At 37.5% G+C, this 18,311-nt stretch overlaps 1 protein-coding gene across 2 annotated transcripts in view; it reads left to right on the forward strand.

The window, feature by feature from the left end:
• The window catches only part of Fbxo8 (F-box protein 8), a 39,189-nt gene extending 24,205 nt beyond the window's left edge, over window positions 1-14,984 (forward strand). The window contains exons 1-4 of one of the 2 annotated variants that reach the window (XM_036209369.1): window positions 927-994; window positions 10,466-10,584; window positions 12,307-12,503; window positions 13,978-14,984. In XM_036209369.1, the coding sequence (XP_036065262.1) occupies window positions 10,481-10,584; window positions 12,307-12,503; window positions 13,978-14,165 (489 nt within the window). In that variant the 5' untranslated portion in view covers window positions 927-994; window positions 10,466-10,480 and the 3' untranslated portion in view covers window positions 14,166-14,984. Of the gene's footprint in view, window positions 1-926; window positions 995-10,465; window positions 10,585-12,306; window positions 12,504-13,977 lie in introns of those variants that run through there. The other variant, XM_036209368.1, reaches the window with a different exon arrangement.
• The last annotated feature ends 3,327 nt before the right edge of the window (window positions 14,985-18,311 follow it).

Genomic DNA, 18,311 nt, shown 5'->3' on the forward strand with positions numbered 1-18,311 from the left:
TTTTAATTCAATATTTGCTAAGCAAGGGAATTGAAATTATCAAAATTTTTAGTTTTAGATTGTCAGTTTACTTTTCCATCCTGCCTTCCATTGTAATTGAGAGTTGGCTGTATTTCTTTTTCTCACTCACAGGCTGGGTTTAGAATAGCCTAAAGTGTTCTTGAATAAATTAATTCATTATCTGAAAGGGCGACATAGTGCTGCCAAAAGGCACAGAGCTGAGCCACTCCCAAGTGTCTGTGGTTCCAGACTCTGACTTTATGCTTTTGTGAAGATCAGTACTTTAGTAGGTATTACCTACAGAAAAGTAAAATTCTGTCTTACCAGAATATGCTTATAGTACAAATAGGCCACTCCCAAAAAGGCATGTAAATACTGAAATCCATTTAATGTGTTCAGAAAAACAAGGGAAAACATTTTAATGACTATATTTAATTTATTTTATATAAATAAAAATCAATTTGTTTATTGCTTACAAAGTAAAATCTGTAGAATCAAAGTCACATAAAAGAAAGTTATCAGGAAGATCTTCTCATGTAGAATTTGGCAATATGAGTGTAATTAGCCAGATCATGGATGGTTCTTGCACAGATTTCTGAATGCTAGAATCAGAGTAGTTTTGGAGATTTATTTTTCCCCCACTCACTGGAACACTGTCATCAGACATACTTTTCTGGGTTCATCTAAGTGAACAATAAATTATTGTCAATGATATGTTCAATTATCAGTGGTATTTATCATAGCTACTTGAGATAAAGTGCATATAATTGTTGAGTATTATAAAAAAAAAGGTGTACTTTTCCATGATTTCTAGTTTTGTACTTAAGATTTTTCATAGCAAGCATCATTAAAATATAAAAATAAGAATACTTACAGCCACAGGGAACAAGATTCTCCAAAGGACACCGTTCATGTCACGGATATGGGTAACCAAACTCCATAGCACCTGCTGGCAGTGGCTCATGGGGTGGGGGAGAACACCTGCACCATTTTGGTACGATTACCTAGCACGCTGTTGTGATCTGCATGGCGTTGTGATCTCAGCTGTGTGTAATGTCTTGACCTTGTGCATGAGCTTGTGTACTTGGTGGTGATGACCACATTCTAGTAAAGGAATGTGCTGCGTACTATCTGTTACATTAAGTTGTACTTCCCTTGCATGGACAAGTTCAGTGTGTCAGTTCTGTTCTTCTAGGAGTGTCGTGATAAGTAATTCTAGCTCCCATCCGGTATTCTTAGAATTCATTTTGCTTTAGAACATTTTCTGGACACAGTTATCTTTAAATTTAGAGTCTAAAACTGGTAGTCAACATAGTAATATAGGCCTGTCTTCATCTCTGTATGTTTTAATAGTCTTTGTAATGTCATGCAGTCAGATTTTTAAAAGTATGCTTCAGCTTTGTAAGCATATTTCTCCTATATTTGTACAGAAATACCTAATTGCATACACTTTTATGTGTTTTACGAAATGGATCTTGAATAAAATGTATTATAAAAATACTTTGTTTGGTGTGCTTTAAATGGAAATTAATATATACATATATGTGTGTGTACTTTATTGTTAAAACAATATATCCTTCTTTTGCTGTTGACCAGGAAATGTGTAAGTTCTTCCATTATAGGAAAGTTTTTAAGAGAGAGCGCACTTTACTGTTAGAGATTTGACTGAGCTTCTTATGTATAGTATAAAAATGTCTCTGGCCTATCCAGACAGTGTAGAGCATGTGCCTCAAGTTGAACCAAGGATTGACTGGTCACTCCAAGTTCTGTGCCACCATTGCCCCAGCACATCTTGCATGACTTGATATGTTGTAACCCACTAGCAGATTAAAAGTATTAACTTGCCCAGAAAAAGCTGTATTTGGGTATGGGATTTCTCTAATTGTCAACTAGTTCCATTTACTCCAGTTAAATTCTCACAAGCAAATATGAAGATAAATCAATTGCCTTGATAATTAACAATGTTTTAAAATAATTTCCATTCAGGATTACCTATCAAACTCCTGTAGGTTTGGGTAATAATGAAGGTAACAATACATGATGACTCCTTGAGCTACCAACAGTAGGGAACTTGATGGCAATCAGGTGGAGGGATACATTTGATTTCAAAAGCTTTTAGCCTTACAGATGCTATCTCAGACTCAGCTCTTTCTCCCCAGTATTCTGTTCTCAGTGTGCTGCTCAGAGTCCTCACAACTGGCTGGAGGTAGTGTTGTCATTACATGTGCATGCAAATCAGGATCAGAATGTATTCGTTAGAACTGCATCACATGGATGCCAAGAAATCCAAGGAGGATAGAATCAAAACATTCATCTTAGAATGATCTATTTTCAAGTCTAAAGGCCATGAATGTACCCTATCATTTAGCTGGCAGATGTGGTTTCTCTAGTGAGGAGTCAAAGCCATAAGATTTTATAGTAGATCAACTATATATATATTTTTTTTTAATTTACCTTTTTTACTGTCAAGGTTGGAGCTACAGTCCACCTCAGTTCTACGGCTACCCTCTTTGTCTTTACTGTGCAGCAATAGCCCTCTAGTCACTCAGTGTTAAGAGGATTAAAAATGACAAGGTAAAGGGCTGGAGAGATGGCTCAGTGGTTAAGAGCACCGACTGCTCTTCCAAAGGTCCTGAGTTCAAGTCCCAGCAACCACATGGTGGCTCACAACCATCTGTAATGAGATCTGGTGCCCTCTTCTGGCCTGCAGGGACACATGCAGGCAGAATACTGTGTACATAATAAATAAATAAGTAAATAAGTAAGTAAGTAAATAAATAAATAAATCTTAAAAATGACAAGGTAGTGTTCTACCTGTTCAAATTGTGCTTCTGGTGATAATATTCCCCCTTTGGGTGTAAGGCCTCTGACCCAGCAGGCACCAGAATTAAAAGAGAGAGAGAGTCAAACCTTTGCAAATGGTTGCTCATTAAAGGGCTGTTAGGGGTGTTTACCCGACGTTGGAGTCCCTCTTTTTCCTGCTTCTGCATCCTAGCTGAGTCTCTGAATTACAGGCCTACACCAACCATGTAACCCTTTCTATTTCGTTCTCTGTTGACCCAGAAGTGTTTATGTAGTTTAATCCTGTTAACTACAACATAAGCAGAAGTATACTGAAGGATTTGACACATAAGTGAAATTAGTAGACAGTGTGTTAGTAGACAGTATATATGAGCAAGACAACTTCTTCATTTGAATTATGTTTTTTATCAATTTAGATAAATATACTTAGAAATCTTATAGTATTATAGTAGATATTCTAAGTACATTTCAAATAAAAACATCTTTTCCATAATTTCTTCTAGCATACTTTCTCACTTGATATAGCCATGGCTTCAGATACTTGATATCACTTTCCAGATTTAATATGTTACCAACATGGCTGCTGTATCAGAAATATAAATGACATTTTTCTCTCAGTTTTTGGATTTCTTCACCTATAAGCTTTCAGAAGCTTAATCATAGCTTCCAAAGTATGGGACTAGCATAAGTATAACATTAACTTTATTTTAACAAACGGACCACATGATGATGATGATGATTGTTATTATTATTACCCATTAGATTAATGTGTTCTTTCATCATAAACCTTTTAGGGATGCCTTCTTTAGAATCAGGATCTTAATGAACCATGGTCATTTGTGTACAGTGATCTGCTGCTGCTGAATTGGAGCAGTACTCTATCCTCTAAGAAGTAAATATGAGGCATTTCCCTGCATCCTGGGGATGGGTCTAACTAGGCATCTTCCAAAGTCATGTCGCTTTGATTTGGAGTAAATAACCTCTGCGTTGTTTTCTCCTCCATAAACTAGGTAGTTAGAACACTAGTGGCACTGGGATTACATGAAATAAAGCAAGTTAAATGGTCAGTGCTTCCAGCTGCTCATCAGCTATGTCTAGATATATGTTCCTCCGGTGCAGCTTCAGTAACTTACAGCTTGAAGAACCAGATGCTGCCCTAGGCCTTGAAGTTCCCCTGGAACTTTAGATACTAGTCAATAACTCTTTGCAGCCTGTGAAGTGAAACTTCAGAAAGTGTGCATTAGTCAGGTCAAGATCCTCAAACTTTGGTGAGATTTTTTTTTTTTTTGCATTTAGTAGTGTATTTACTGACATGTGTACACAGTAACATGTTTTGATGAATGTGTTCCTCTACTTCTCTACTCTTAAGGCTTTAAAAAAATGTTGATTATTTCAAAAAATGCTTCAGGGCTCCTATTATACTTCAGATGTCCATGTGTCTAGGGAACGTTCAAATGTAGGGATCATGATAAAACTATAATTTTGTTTTCAGAGTTAGATGTAGGTATATACATTGCAAATGTAATATTTGTATATGACTTTTATAAAGTGAGAATTCTCAATGAACTAATAGTAGTGTGTAAGCATCACTTTCTCCTTAGTTTGGATTATTCCTAATCACACCTTAGCTAATACCACTTCCTCTTCATGCTTTCTTTCCCCAGCCTAGAGTCGGGGTAAGATAGAATGAGTTTTCCTCAGCTAAGAGCAGCTGTCTCAGAAACGACTACAGTGATGACCATACAGTTAATTTATTCAGTCAGTTATTTTAATCACCTTAGTCACAGGTGTGGCTCTTTTAGTAACTCACAGATGTGGCTCATTTCCTTTTTCAAACTATTTAAATTAGTTAATAGGACTTTTAAAACTTAAATAATGAAGTTCATGCTACTTGTCTAATGCCTTTGTTTTATCTCTTTTGAAAAACAGGCAGAAAAATCTGTTCCGTATCTACCCTCCATTTTCCTACATTTCTATTTGAGTTTTCATTTGTCTTTTATATGAGACTTTCTATTGACAAATTCTAGCCACAAAGAATTTCAGATAGTCAGTATCAGCCATTTCTCAGCATCCTGCACTTTTATATACCACAAAGTCCTTGGAAGCCAAGATCCTGCCATTTTAAGCAGTATCCATAAATAAAGTAGTTTCTTCCTGAATCCCACACTCAAGCCAGAATAATCTGATTTTTCACACTGTCTGGATGAAATGTGATGCTAGGATGATGAGATTTGCTTCGGTTACCATATTAGAGGGAGTTAATCATTAGGGCATTGCCACTGACCACAACTGTCACTTCTCCACAGTGTAGACAATATGTGGCCTGTGCTCTTGGGAGGAAGAGATGACATGTACAGTTCTTGGGGCACCCTTTCTTCTTAGTTCTATGCAGTATAGAACCTTCCAGTGAATAACTTCATTGTGGGAATATCAGTAATAGGAAAGCTTACTACTCTTAAGGGAAAAAAGTGTTTCTTCAAAGGGTTCTTGTCCCTAGTCACTCTGTTTTTGTGTGAGGAAAGATTTTTGGTAACGGATAGGTGTAAGTTTGTTTGGACAAAAGGTCAGCTTTTTAGAATCATTCCCTGTGTCTGTAACACCTCTGAAAGGCATGGGAAATATGCTAAAGCATACTCTTAGATGGCCCAGTTTGGTTGCTCTTAAAAACATGTATCATGCCAGGCGGTGATGGCGCATGCCTTTAATCCCAGCACTCAGGAGGCAGAGGCAGGCAGATCTCTGTGAGTTTGAGGCCAGCGTGGGCTACCAAGGCACAAAGCTAAACGAAAAACAAACAAACAAAAAAATTGATTGCCTCATTTTCCCACTCCATCTTGTTAGTAGTAGTTAATTGCCTGTGAAATCTTTCTGCTTAATTCATCATTACTTCAACACCCCCCCTGTGTGTCCCTCGCCGACCCTCATTCTCTCCATGGTTCACTTTCTCATCTTGGAGTCAAGCCCAGGGTCCTGCGTACAGTGAACAAGTACTATAGCACTGAGCTCTCTCCAGGCCTTCCTTACCACCCTCATTTGTGTGTTTGGAGGCAGGGTCTCTCATACCCCGTATTAGTCTCAAACTCCTTGAACTCCTAATCCTCCTGTCTCTACCTCCTGAATTCTGAGATTACAAACACGTACTGCACTCCTAATTTTTTTCTTATCTGTTTGTTTTTATGTGGTACTAGAGATAAAACCTCACGTATGCTAGACAAGTGCTCTTGAGACCAACTGAGCTGCATCTCCAATCCATCTCTTGTTCTGCTCTTACTGTTTTGTAGTCATTTTCCCCTGTCAAGCCAGAAAAACTGGTTATCTTTCACTTTTCTTTGCCTTGTGGACCGATGTCCAGCGCATTTATCAAGTACGTTCATCTCTTAACTTCATTCATGTGACATGTAGCATTTTAAAATACGGTTTTAGAATCTGTTCCTTCCTACTTCTACGGTTTTTCTACATGCTCAATCTTGGATATCTGTGGTAGCCAGCTATTTAATTTATATTCCATTAGTTTTTGTATTATATAGTCATCTCCACAGGTTATACATTCCAAGATTCCCTGAAACTTCCTGTGTATAGATAAGTTGTGAAACTATCTATGGATGGCTTGTGTTTTCTATTCATATGTAACTGTGATAAACCTTAACTCATCAATGAGGAACAGTAAAAGGCAATATTAATAGAAAACTTATAACAACATAATATATTGTATAAAAAGCATGTGAGTGTGTTCTCCAATATGACTTATGGGACTTCTACCTTTTCTTGTAAAGGAATCACCCTCTGGGTTCCCTTTGCTAGCAAAGAGGGCATTTTTAAGTAAAATCCGGGTCAGTTGAACACCAGTACTGTAACACCAGAACAATGGATCTCATAGCCAGCATGGCGCTTGTATCATATACAACAGGGACTCATAGCAGAGCAGGTGGGCTGGGAAGCTTGTGACCTCACACTATTCAATATGATAATTAATTTAAAACTTAGGAAGTTTTAGGAAATATCTCTGGAATTTCATTTGATATTTTTTTTAACCAAGGTTGACTAAATAACAGGTTATAAATCAGAACCACAATAAGAAAAGATTATTACATTGTAAAATTCACATTGTAGACCATTGCTTCACGTTCTTATGTAGCCCTCAGAGGTTTTCACTTATATGTAGATAGAACATACAAATCTTGCCACAAAATTAATGTTATAATGTTATAATCTAGTTCGTAGCTTACTCTCAAATACCGAAGTCTTCCATCTTTCCTGAAAACAGCCCAACTTTGTATATGATGTTGCTTTTGCTCTCATAATACAATATAAACTGAGATGGTCTTCTTCAGTGTTTTCCTCGTTCAAAGCTATTGAGACCTTTTCACTTCCTCAAATCTCATCCAAGTGTCCTAGCTCCTAGAAATTATTTCTGGCATTGAACTGTTTATTCCCCATGCTCATTTAATCTTTGGTCAACCATCCTGTGTCATTCATTTGTCTTATGGATGTATTGTAGTTATTTATCTACCTGTCTCCTCCTTGGGTAAAATACTTGTACTATACTGCTCAGCGCCTATTACTTTACATACCATACTTATGTAAAGCTTTTAAGATCGGTGCATACGGAGAGATATGAAATATGCACATGGATCTGTTTTATAAACTAGTCTCTGGGTATTCATTGTATCTAACCATGAAGTTTAAATGGGTATTTTCTTAAAGGTCTCTAATTCTTTGGGGCTGATTAGGTGGCTGTTTTAGTGAATCAAAGTACCTGTGCCCATTAGCGGCTCCTAAGGCCTCCTTTAGGAGTGAATCCTTCAAAATTCTCAAAGAATTTTTTTATGAACCAAATATTAATAGGTTTTTAAGCCAAGTGGTGGTGGTGGTGTGCACCTTTAATCTCAGCACCTAGGAGGCAGAGTCAGGTGGATCTCTGAGATCAAGGCCAGCCTGGTCTACAAAGGGAGTTCCAGGACAGCCAGGGATACACAGAGAAACCCTGTCTCAAAAAAAAAAAAAGAAAAGGGAAAAGAAATAGGTTTTTAGTATGAATATTATCAGTTTGTCTTTTTCTGAAGAAATATTAGGCATAATGGCATAATGTCTGTTTTCCTATACAAATTTTATTTACCCCCATGGTAACTTTTCTTCAGGAATACTTTTAAGGAACATCTGCTTTGGCTAATAATTTCCACTTCTGAGCTTATCTTCATGCCTTGGGGCAGCTCACTACAAGATTGAGCACCATTGTGGTCTATTACATTTGCCTAACAAATACATTTTAGAATTCTCTACAAATGAAAACTAGCAACTACATCCTGATCACAACAACCTAAGTAATTCTAAAAGTTGAACAGAATAGAATTTGCATTAGGAATTAAAATGTAAATAAACAATGGGATTAAATAAATAAATGTAGAATTAAAGGAGTAAATTTGAAACTTAGTACATTTTGAAAAAGGAAAAAGGAAGACTCAAGCCGATGGCAGACTGAGCAGCTGAGCTGTAGTAGCAAGCCTGTTGTTCTTTCTTACCTGCTGCTGATTTGAACTCATCCTCATGCTTGCTGCCTATACCGCCTATGCTTACCTGGGCTGACCTGCCTGTTCCAGAGAAAGCTCCGCCTCAAACGGCACCTGCCTCCTTTCCTCATAAGAACAATGAAGTTGGCTTATTTCAGGTCATTTTCCCAGTTTTCAGGATTGTTTAAAACTGCAATCTATGCCTGCTTTTTTACATTCAGTTATTTTAGAGAACTTAGGTTAAGTTAGATATGTAAGTTTTCAAAACATATGTTCCATAATAAGGAAATGACTGACAGTGTATTATTATTACTAAATATATTTTATGATTCTTAATAAGCCAAATATCAAGGTTACTGTGTAACTAAGTAGCATCAAATGATGTTGAAATGGCACCATTCTGTATCTAGAGAAGTATAAATGTATTTTTGTGTAATTTTAAAAAGACTAGAATTAATTTTATTTCTTTTAAATAGTGATTTAATGCATAATAAATGCTAACACTGGAGTAATTCTAAGATAGTTTTATCGTTTCACATAGAGCCATCTGGCAAACAAACATGACTACTCACCTTTTGCTAAGGTGAATCAAGTAAACATACAGTCAACTCTCAATCATTCAGACTGTGGAGGAAAGGATGGAACAAGCATTAAAATTGGTCTAGTCCCCACCCCCTCAAGCACTGCCAAGAGAGCCTCACGCCAAAGAATGGCTTTCTATCTTGATCCTAGTGCATCATGTAGCCTCTGTTTCCATGGAGTCAGTGCAATATGGCTGAAACGGACAGGAAAGCTTCATGCTGTCATAGGCTGTCCTTCCTTGTGTGCATTTATTGTATAGTCGCTGCCTTAGCATTGCTTTTATAGTACACACTTCACATGAAGTTGAGAAGGTTGCTGTTAAGATTCTGATGGCTCATAAAATCAGCTTTATATAAAAAGCCTTATCTTCAAATTGCAATTTGTAGATAATTATAACTTTTCAAAAGCATTACCTCATGGTACCAAATTGCTTTTTAAAAATTTTATTACAAAATTTTAATGAGGAAGTTTTTTATCTTTGAGAGTCTTTCATAAAAACTCTTCCAGCTTTTAAAATTCTAATGTGTGCAATATTTCTGAGTAAAGAAATGCTGAAGGAATTTATGTGTGAAAACAGTATGTTGCATGTACATTATATGTCATTTTCTCTGCCAATTAGCTGCATACACTATACTAGTATCCAGACACATAGATTCATGGGAATGCATGTGTCTGGAGAACTACAAGTTGAAATAAGCACACCTGCCTTTTATTTCAATAACTGCACATTCAAATGAAGCTGACATTTATTTGAATGAGACCTTCATATATGTGAGAGGACATTGCTTTCAGCATTGGGGTTTTTTTGTTGTTATGTTTTTGTTGTTGTTGATTTTTTAAGTGAAAGGTAGATACAAATGTGAGGCTTCTCTGGACAACTCTGCATGCAGAGAAAAGGAAATTCAAAGATAAACCCTGTCAAGCACAACTGAACTTTGTTGTCTTATATGCTTTCTCTCGGTGGTACTTGAGCTGCACGCTTATAAAATGTAGTGATGCTAAAAGCAAAAGCAGCAAATCCATGAGTCGACCTGGAGTCTGGCTTTCTTCCTTTAACTCAGTAATGTAACTATCTTTATTTCCAGAATGGAATGGCTGGTGCTTCATTTGGAGAATCTAATTGTTATTTTTTTTTTCTCAAAAGCTATTTCCTCAAAATGTGTACCACAGTATATATATATATGAGCTTTTAAAAAAATCATGCTTTTTCTTAGGAGAGGGAAGTATCTGCTGCAAAGCTCATTTTATAGTATTTTATAGTCTATATCATGGCTTGTCCACATCCCCTCCTAAATTAGTCCATATTTCTGTATACTTATTTTTACCTGTCATGAGCCAGAAAGTAGGATCTCTTCATGAATCTTAACTTTGAATTTCCTACTTTTCATTGCATGCAAATTATCAACTACACATACTAGTTTTAGCTCAGACTCCAGTTTGTATTTTGCATGTTAAAGCTCTAAACGTTGTAGTAATGCTGGAAAGAACTATAGCTATGGTTCTGCAATTGCCTAATTACTAAAATTTATGAATCAAGGCTGAATTTGCTTATGTAGATTTTCTTTCTGCCTTAGGGAGTGAGCTACTTTATGTCCAAGGGTATCCTAGATGATTCGCCAAAGGAAATAGCAAAATTTATCTTCTGTACAAGAACACTAAATTGGAAAAAACTGAGAATCTACCTTGATGAAAGGTAAAGCAAAAATTAAATTTTTATCAGAAATGAGTTGATGTTTTTGTTAACTTTGACTTTAAAAGTTGCAGCCCTGACTTTTCTTAGTAGTTAGCCTTGAGCTGAATGTTTAGGTAACTAGAAGTTCTAAATTCTAAAATTGTCCATTTAAAAATCTATTGTAAAGACAAATCGTAAACTTCAAAACCTGGGGACTCAAAGGGTATGCAATAGTTACATAATATTGCACAGATGATTATGCACATGTTTAAAAATCCTCAAATGGTGAAGCTGGAGAGTTGCCTCACTGTTAAGAGCACTTGTTGCTCCTGCAGAGGATCCAGGTAAGGTTCCCAGTACCCACATGGTGGCTCACAACAATCTAACTCCAGTTCTAGATCATTTGTCCTCTTCTGGCCTTAGTGGGCGCCGTATGCACGTGGTGCACAGACAGGCATCCATACATATAAAAGGTGACATGAAGTATTTCAGTCATGCAGGTAGAGGTAATAGATCATATGGCATTCTCATCTGGTAGTTATTCACTTGTGCCCTTATAGTCTAGTTAATTATAGGCATAAAAACATTGAGAGAGCATCTACATCAACATTCTTACTAGTCATTGAAAGAAGTCTCCTATGAAAGGTGTTGTCCTTAACTACTTTGTCTTTAAATGCTGGGGACCTAGAGACTGGTGCTTCTTCTATAGACCTTTCTGTAAATATTTAGCTTTGCTGACCTTATGCTCTCTGTTGCATTTGCTTATATAACTCTGCCATTTGTGTTGTATAAGTAGACATAGGCCAATTATAAATAAAGCATAATGGCCCTATTCCATTAAATCTATTTACAAATACAAGCAGTGGGCCAGAGTTTGCCTACTATCTGTATTTGCCTAACCCTGCCATAAGCAATTGGTCAAAATGAAGGCTATTGTCATGTAATCAAGTTTGAGTTCAGTAACAGTTTAAGAATGTTGTTACAAAGAGTCACTGTATATTTAATGCTATAGGTTGAAATAGATAGCATATACATGTTTATATATTATATAATATTTACATAATTATAAACACTTAAATATGTGTCCATAGAATTATTATACCCATATGTTGGGGTGGTGAGCAGTCACTAAAAAGAATGAAGTGAATCTATTTCTAAAGACAGAACTGCTAACAATAAACTATATCAGGATGGAAGAGCAGATTATAAAACAGTGTGTAGTCTGAGTGTTTTTTGAAGTCTACATACATAACTTTTACCTCTGAAACTGTGTCTTGGCACAATACAGGAAGATCCCTTCTCATTTAAAGGGCATGAGTTCCAGTGTTTGGACTTCAATCAGCAAGCACTTAGAAAGAAGCAGCTGTTCTGCATCTCTGCAGGGAGGTTGGTTGTCTGTGTAGCCCAGACTGGCCTTGAACTTCTGATCCTCCTGCCTCAGCTTTGCGAGTGCCACCACACCAGCTGAGCGGCACTTTCAATACTTCAAATTTTATTTTAAAAGTAGAATTCTGTATTTCACTTCATCTTGTTTTAGCCTATTTGTGAAGAAATTCCAAATAGTTTAACTTTGTAAATAATTCTATTTAATGGTTTTAAAGGGTAAGGATAATATATATTTTATAGGACCAACTGATATAGTAATCAATAATGAAGTACTTTTATACAAAAATACCAAATTATGATTTTTCATTTTTTAGAAATTTTAACTACAGCTGCACCCTTTTGTTTCTCTTTCCATAGGAGAGATGTCTTGGATGACCTTGTAACCTTACATAATTTTAGGAATCAGTTCTTGCCAAATGCATTGAGAGAATTTTTCCGTCATATTCATGCTCCTGAAGAACGTGGGGAGTACCTTGAAACTCTTATAACAAAGTTCTCACATAGGTTCTGTGCTTGTAATCCTGACCTAATGCGAGAACTTGGCCTTAGTCCTGGTAAGGATAACTCTGTGTGTGTGTGTGTGTGTGTGTGTGTGTGTGTGTGTGTGTGTGTACACATGCATGCATGAGTTTTACATTATTTTTCTAACTCCTACCACCTGCAGGAGAAATAATCAAAATATGAGGCATTTTTCACTATGGGGAAACATTGTAAATATCTGCTTAATTGTTGCAACAGTGATGGTATGGATGGAACACTTAGGAGGACACATACCCCTCTGCATATAACAAATGCACAGCTTTATGGAGAAAGTTAGACTAACTACATAAATCCTCCAAAGTTATTCTTAGTTGTTATTTTTACCAGCTGATGTAAAGATTTTTTGAAGCTTTTAATAAGCTGTACAATAGATAACAATATTCTCCACTAAAATTTATTTTAATACTAGTTTTCACTGTGTGTATCTATAGAGATGTGTTAGCTCTCAAGTCTCATGTGCCCTCTTATTTTATAGATTTACTTGTATGTTTGTGTTTAAAATTGTACTTATCAAACAATGTTTACAATACAAAACATACCTGTCATATGAAATTTGCTGAACATATTTCATAAGATACAATGGTTAACATAACTTTCTTAAGACTCAGGATTCTAACACATAAGTAGTGCAGTACTGCATATATGACAGTTGCTACTGTTGTGATATTAAGCATCAAGTAAATTTTTTTTTGGGGGGGGGAGAATTGAGACAGGGTTTCTCTGTGTAGCTTTGGAGCCTGTTCTGGAACTCACTCTGTAGACCAGGCTGGCCTCAAACTCACAGAGATCCACCTGGCTCTGCCTCCTGAGTGCTGGGATTAAAGGTGTGCGCCACTGCTACCCGGCAAGTATTGCCCTCTGATTATATGAAAAAAGAAAATTACTTTGTTGCATGTGTTCAGGTATGGCAGTGTTTTCCCTAAAGATTTATTTTTGAAGTTCATGTGCAGATTCCACCCACCTTTAAAGTACATCTCTTAAATGAGACTAGTAATTCTTTACATTTCTATTTTATCATGTCATTAAAAATATTTTGACATTAAATTAGGTTTTTAAAAAGCATTCTTTGTAAATAAATACCTTGATTTTTTTTTAATGAGGAAGATGATAAGCTGGTGGTAGAATTTAATTCAATTGTAGTTGAATATAAATGTCCCATTTGAAAATGAAAATAAAGCAAATTCTGAAATGTTAGGTCTGGGATGCGTTTTCACTATAAATTCCTAAAGCATGCGGAAGTTCCTTTGAACTGGAGAGAGTGCTTATGTTGGTAATCAGACTGGATGAGTTTACCTCAGTTTGCCTGGTCCTAGGTAATTTCCCAGTACAGAGCTTTGAAGACTGACCTGGAAGAAAAGCCTAGACTCACAGGGTGGTTTGGCCACCTGCCCTTTGTGATCTTTTGTGATATGAACTTTTGTCTCCTTAACCTCACTGGCTATTTCAAGCGAGCTAATAATTAATTAGTGTGTTTCCTTTACCTTCCAGATGCTGTCTATGTACTGTGCTACTCTTTGATTCTACTTTCCATTGACCTCACTAGTCCTCACGTGAAGAACAAAATGTCAAAAAGAGAATTTATTCGAAATACCCGCCGCGCAGCTCAGAACATTAGTGAAGATTTTGTAGGACACCTTTACGACAACATCTACCTTATCGGCCATGTGGCTGCATAAAAGCACAATTATTGGGACTTCGCCTTTTTACTGCAGACTAAAGCGACCCAGGAACGGACTTAGCAGCAGTGGGGTTGCGTCAGTGCTGGCCTCTCCAGCCGCTGTGCAGTCAAGCTTGAGTGCACAGCCTCTTTTTGTCCCCTGTTTTCTAGGTTAGAGATTTCAGAACTAACTAATTTTGATGAACTTTTCTTAATTTTGCTCATCATGTTTGCACAAAACAGCCATTGTATAACAGAGCTGTTAGAGAATGTTAAACCGACACATACTCTATGAGATGGAGTGTTTGTGCATTAGATTTGTCTGAAGACTATCCATGTCCATCCTTTAAAAAATACCATGTAATGTATGCATATTTAACTAAAGAGATTTATAATCGTAATTATTTTATTGTAAAGATTTTAACTAAAGGGTTTCCTTTTCTCTGGAACTGAGTTTGGAAATTTATTTGACTCTAAGTATATTGTTGGCTTTGTCAAAGTTGGATCTGACCCTGGAAACCAATACCAGCTTTCCATTTCTTTGAACTTTGAAAAGAGTATTGATTTGTTACTATATTAATATACTATGCAAAACTGGCCTTATTTGTATAACACATATCATTTGATTCATTTTTAAAACTTCTGGATTAATAAAGTTTCAATACATCCTTTCAACATTTAGAATATAAAAAAGTGTCAGAATTTAAAAGTCACACTTCATTAGAACTTGGGGAAGTCTTTACTTCCTTGTTTCTGAACTACTTGGTCTTGACTATTTTCCTAATCTCCGTCTATCTTCAGAGTTAATTAATAAAAGGATACTATGTTGTGAATCACACTATACACTCTTTACTCTTCAGATGTGTATCACGGGCTGTCCATGTGCTATGTGCTGTGCTAGGTTACAGTAGAGATGCCTAGACATGAGGTCTGTATCCAAAGATGGCACATGCATGTATAATACAAGGAAACTGTAGGTTTTTTCTCTAGTTAGTTATTTTTAGGTGAATGATGCATTAATCTCTCCCTCTGTCTACCTTCCCCCCTGATATCTCCCTTCCTCTACATCTCCCTTTTCTCATTTGACTTTCCTTTAAGCCTTCATTTCCCTATTGTTTTCTTTTTCTTTTTTTTTTTTTTTTGATTTTTCACACTCTGCCTCCTTTTTCTCAGTATAATTTTCTTATGGAAATATTGAACCAGAAAATTAAAACATCTTACAGCATGTGCACACCCCACTTATTCTACAATTCCAACTTCACTTTGTATATATATTTATCCATCCCTCCATCCATCAGCTGATCTTAATGATTTTAAACATATCAGGATTAGCTTCAAATATATATATTCTTTGTTGCTGAACACTCAGATTTATGTATCATTGACTAGAGGGCTACATTTCTAGCCTTTTTTCACTTTCAGGTAAAATTTACATTCAAGGAAATGTAAAAGTATTATGTGACTCTTTACAAATGCTGATCCTGTGCAAATTAAATTGATATGTCAGTTATATAAAGTTTCTTAACTATAGTTAATATTACACCACTTCGTGTGACATATTCTCTACCCACAATCTTAGAGTTATATGTTATAAAATCCAAAGTCTTTTATTTTTAACAAGCATCTTCACTTTAAACAAGGTAAGAAAAAATAATCTTTTATGTTTACTGATAATATAATTTTAAATACTCTTATTCTTTTGTGAAGCTCCAAATCCTTCTTACAGTATTTTCCTTCTCAAAATGAGAGCATCTATTATATTTGGGATCAATTAATTAGCATAGTTTTATTTGATTATTTGTTGTTATTTTATTGAAAATAGATTTTTCTCTCATACAGTGCATCCTGACCATAGTTTCCCCTCCCTCCATCCTTTCAGCTTCCCCCACCTCCTCTCTCCTCTACTTCCTCCTCAGAAAAGAGCAGGCCTCCAAGAGATAACAGCCAAACAGGACAAAACACGATACAGTAAGTCAAGGCAAAAGCCCGATCGTGACTGGTTAAGGGAACCCAAGAGGAGGCAAAGAGTCTCAAGAGCAGGTCAAAGAGTCAGAGGCAGCCCATGCCCTACACCGCCTGGATGGCCAGGAACTGGAGACTGGATAGAGTGAAATGATCACAACTGGTTTAAAAAAAATCAATGAAATGATTTCTGATGACGTACAGATCAGTGCCTTGTCCAGTCATCATCAGAGGGGCTTCCTTCCTCCAGCAGCACATGGGAGCAAGTGCAGACACCCACAACCAGACATTATACGGAGAGAGACTCTGAATTGGAGGTTTCCTGCAGGTCGGTCCCTCCCTTTAGAGCCGGAGGGGTTGAGGACATGAGAACATGGCCCACCAAATCAACTAAGCAGACCTCACCTCACATGGATTCCCAGAGACTGAAGTGGCAGGCAGGGGGCCTGCATGGGTCTGCACCAGGTCCTCTGCATGTATGTTATGGCTGCTAGCTTGATATTTTTGTGGGACTCATAATTTTATTTGAAAATATCCTTCTTTTGAAGAAATTTTTGCTGAATATGCAACTCTTCTTTCCCCTTTATGCACCCACCCCCTTTAGGGGAGTGATCTATTTTTTGACTTATGGTTTAGGGATGATAGTTCAGCAAGGAAGGCATGACAACTGGGTCCAGCTTGGTCCAAGGTGGTGAGAGTTTTCAGAGGAGGTGGGAGCATATGACATACGTTCCTTCACATCTCTGCTGATCAGAAGGCAGATCTTTGCAGAAGCAAGGCCAGGCTATAATACAAAATCTGCTCCTAAGAATTCATTTCTGTCAGTCAAACTTGTTCCTTAAAGGTTCCATGGCCTTCCAAAACAGCACCATTATCTGGGGACCAAGTATTCCAACACATGAGCCTGTTGAGGACATTCCCCATTCAAACTATTTTGACCCCATAAAATTATGGCCATCTCAATGCAAAATCCTTCAAAAATCCAAACCTCAGGCTCTTCTAGGCTTAAAGCAACCTACTTAATGATGAGCTTCCATAAAAGAAATTGCAAACCACCAAATGTTACAAGTTTCAAATATGCGGTGCCATATAGAATCCCATTCCAGAAGAGAGGGGTGTGGACAAAGTAAGGAAAGATTGGAACGAAGAGGATCAAAAGCCACCAGGAAGAACAACAAAGTACACCTGTCTGCGACCTGGACTGGAGCTCCTGGTGGCATCCTTTAGGCTCCAGCAGGCTGGTATACTCTTACTAGCCCAGCTCTGCCACCTGCAGTGTACATGACCTCCTTCTTAGACCAGCTGCACTCAGTCCCGTCAGCTGTCCCTGGAAGACATCCATTTTTCTGACGTTTCCAGTTTCCTGGGGGCTCTATTGTAAGTTACTAACAGATTGCAGCTTCAGCATCATGCTTCATTCAGAATGTGCAGTCAGGGAAACTCCCTGCTACACCCTGGCTAGCAACAACAACTTTCTAGTAACTTAGCATAAGCCTCAGTATGTAGTGGGTAGCCATTCCAGCCTTGGCCTGGAAGTTCCAACCCCCATTGAGTCTTCGGTAATGGTCACGCCCACTAGGCGGGGCTGAGGGAGGACACTGAAGACCCAAGATCCAAATGAGAGGAAGCACTTGGTGCCCGGACTCTGGATGCTGGAAGTAGACAGGGCAGAGTTCTCCAGAGAACACCGCTGGACTGCACCATACCTTTGCCAGACCCCACAACCTACCTATCCCTTCATTTGTAAGTTACCCCACAAAATAAACCTCCCTTTTAACTACGTGGAGTGGCCTTAATAATTCCACCAATATCAGTGTTCCCATAACTCCTGCCAACATTAATGTCATAATGACCCCAAGTTCAACTGCCTGCTCAAGATGGACCCTGGATCATCACTCGGACCACAGGTGATACAGTTTCTGTGAGCCATTCTGACTGCACCTGGGGGATCACTTCCCCAGGAAGGCCAGCTACGTACCCTGGAGGTTCCCACCTACCTAGATGCTCTCAGATGGGTTTCTGTTTTCACACCCTGGGGGCTCGGCAGGTGACTTGCATAGTCTTCCTCTCAAGGCACCGTTCAGATTGTCACAGTGTAGTGTAAGTGCATTCTAGGCCACCAATCACCACCACAGTTTCCAAAGTTTCTCTTTAATGGCCCCAGTTTCTTTGTTGCTGCCACCTTTTCCTCAGCCACTTTTCT

Source organism: Onychomys torridus, chromosome 17, assembly GCF_903995425.1.
Source record: "Onychomys torridus chromosome 17, mOncTor1.1, whole genome shotgun sequence".
NCBI lineage: Eukaryota > Metazoa > Chordata > Mammalia > Rodentia > Cricetidae > Onychomys > Onychomys torridus.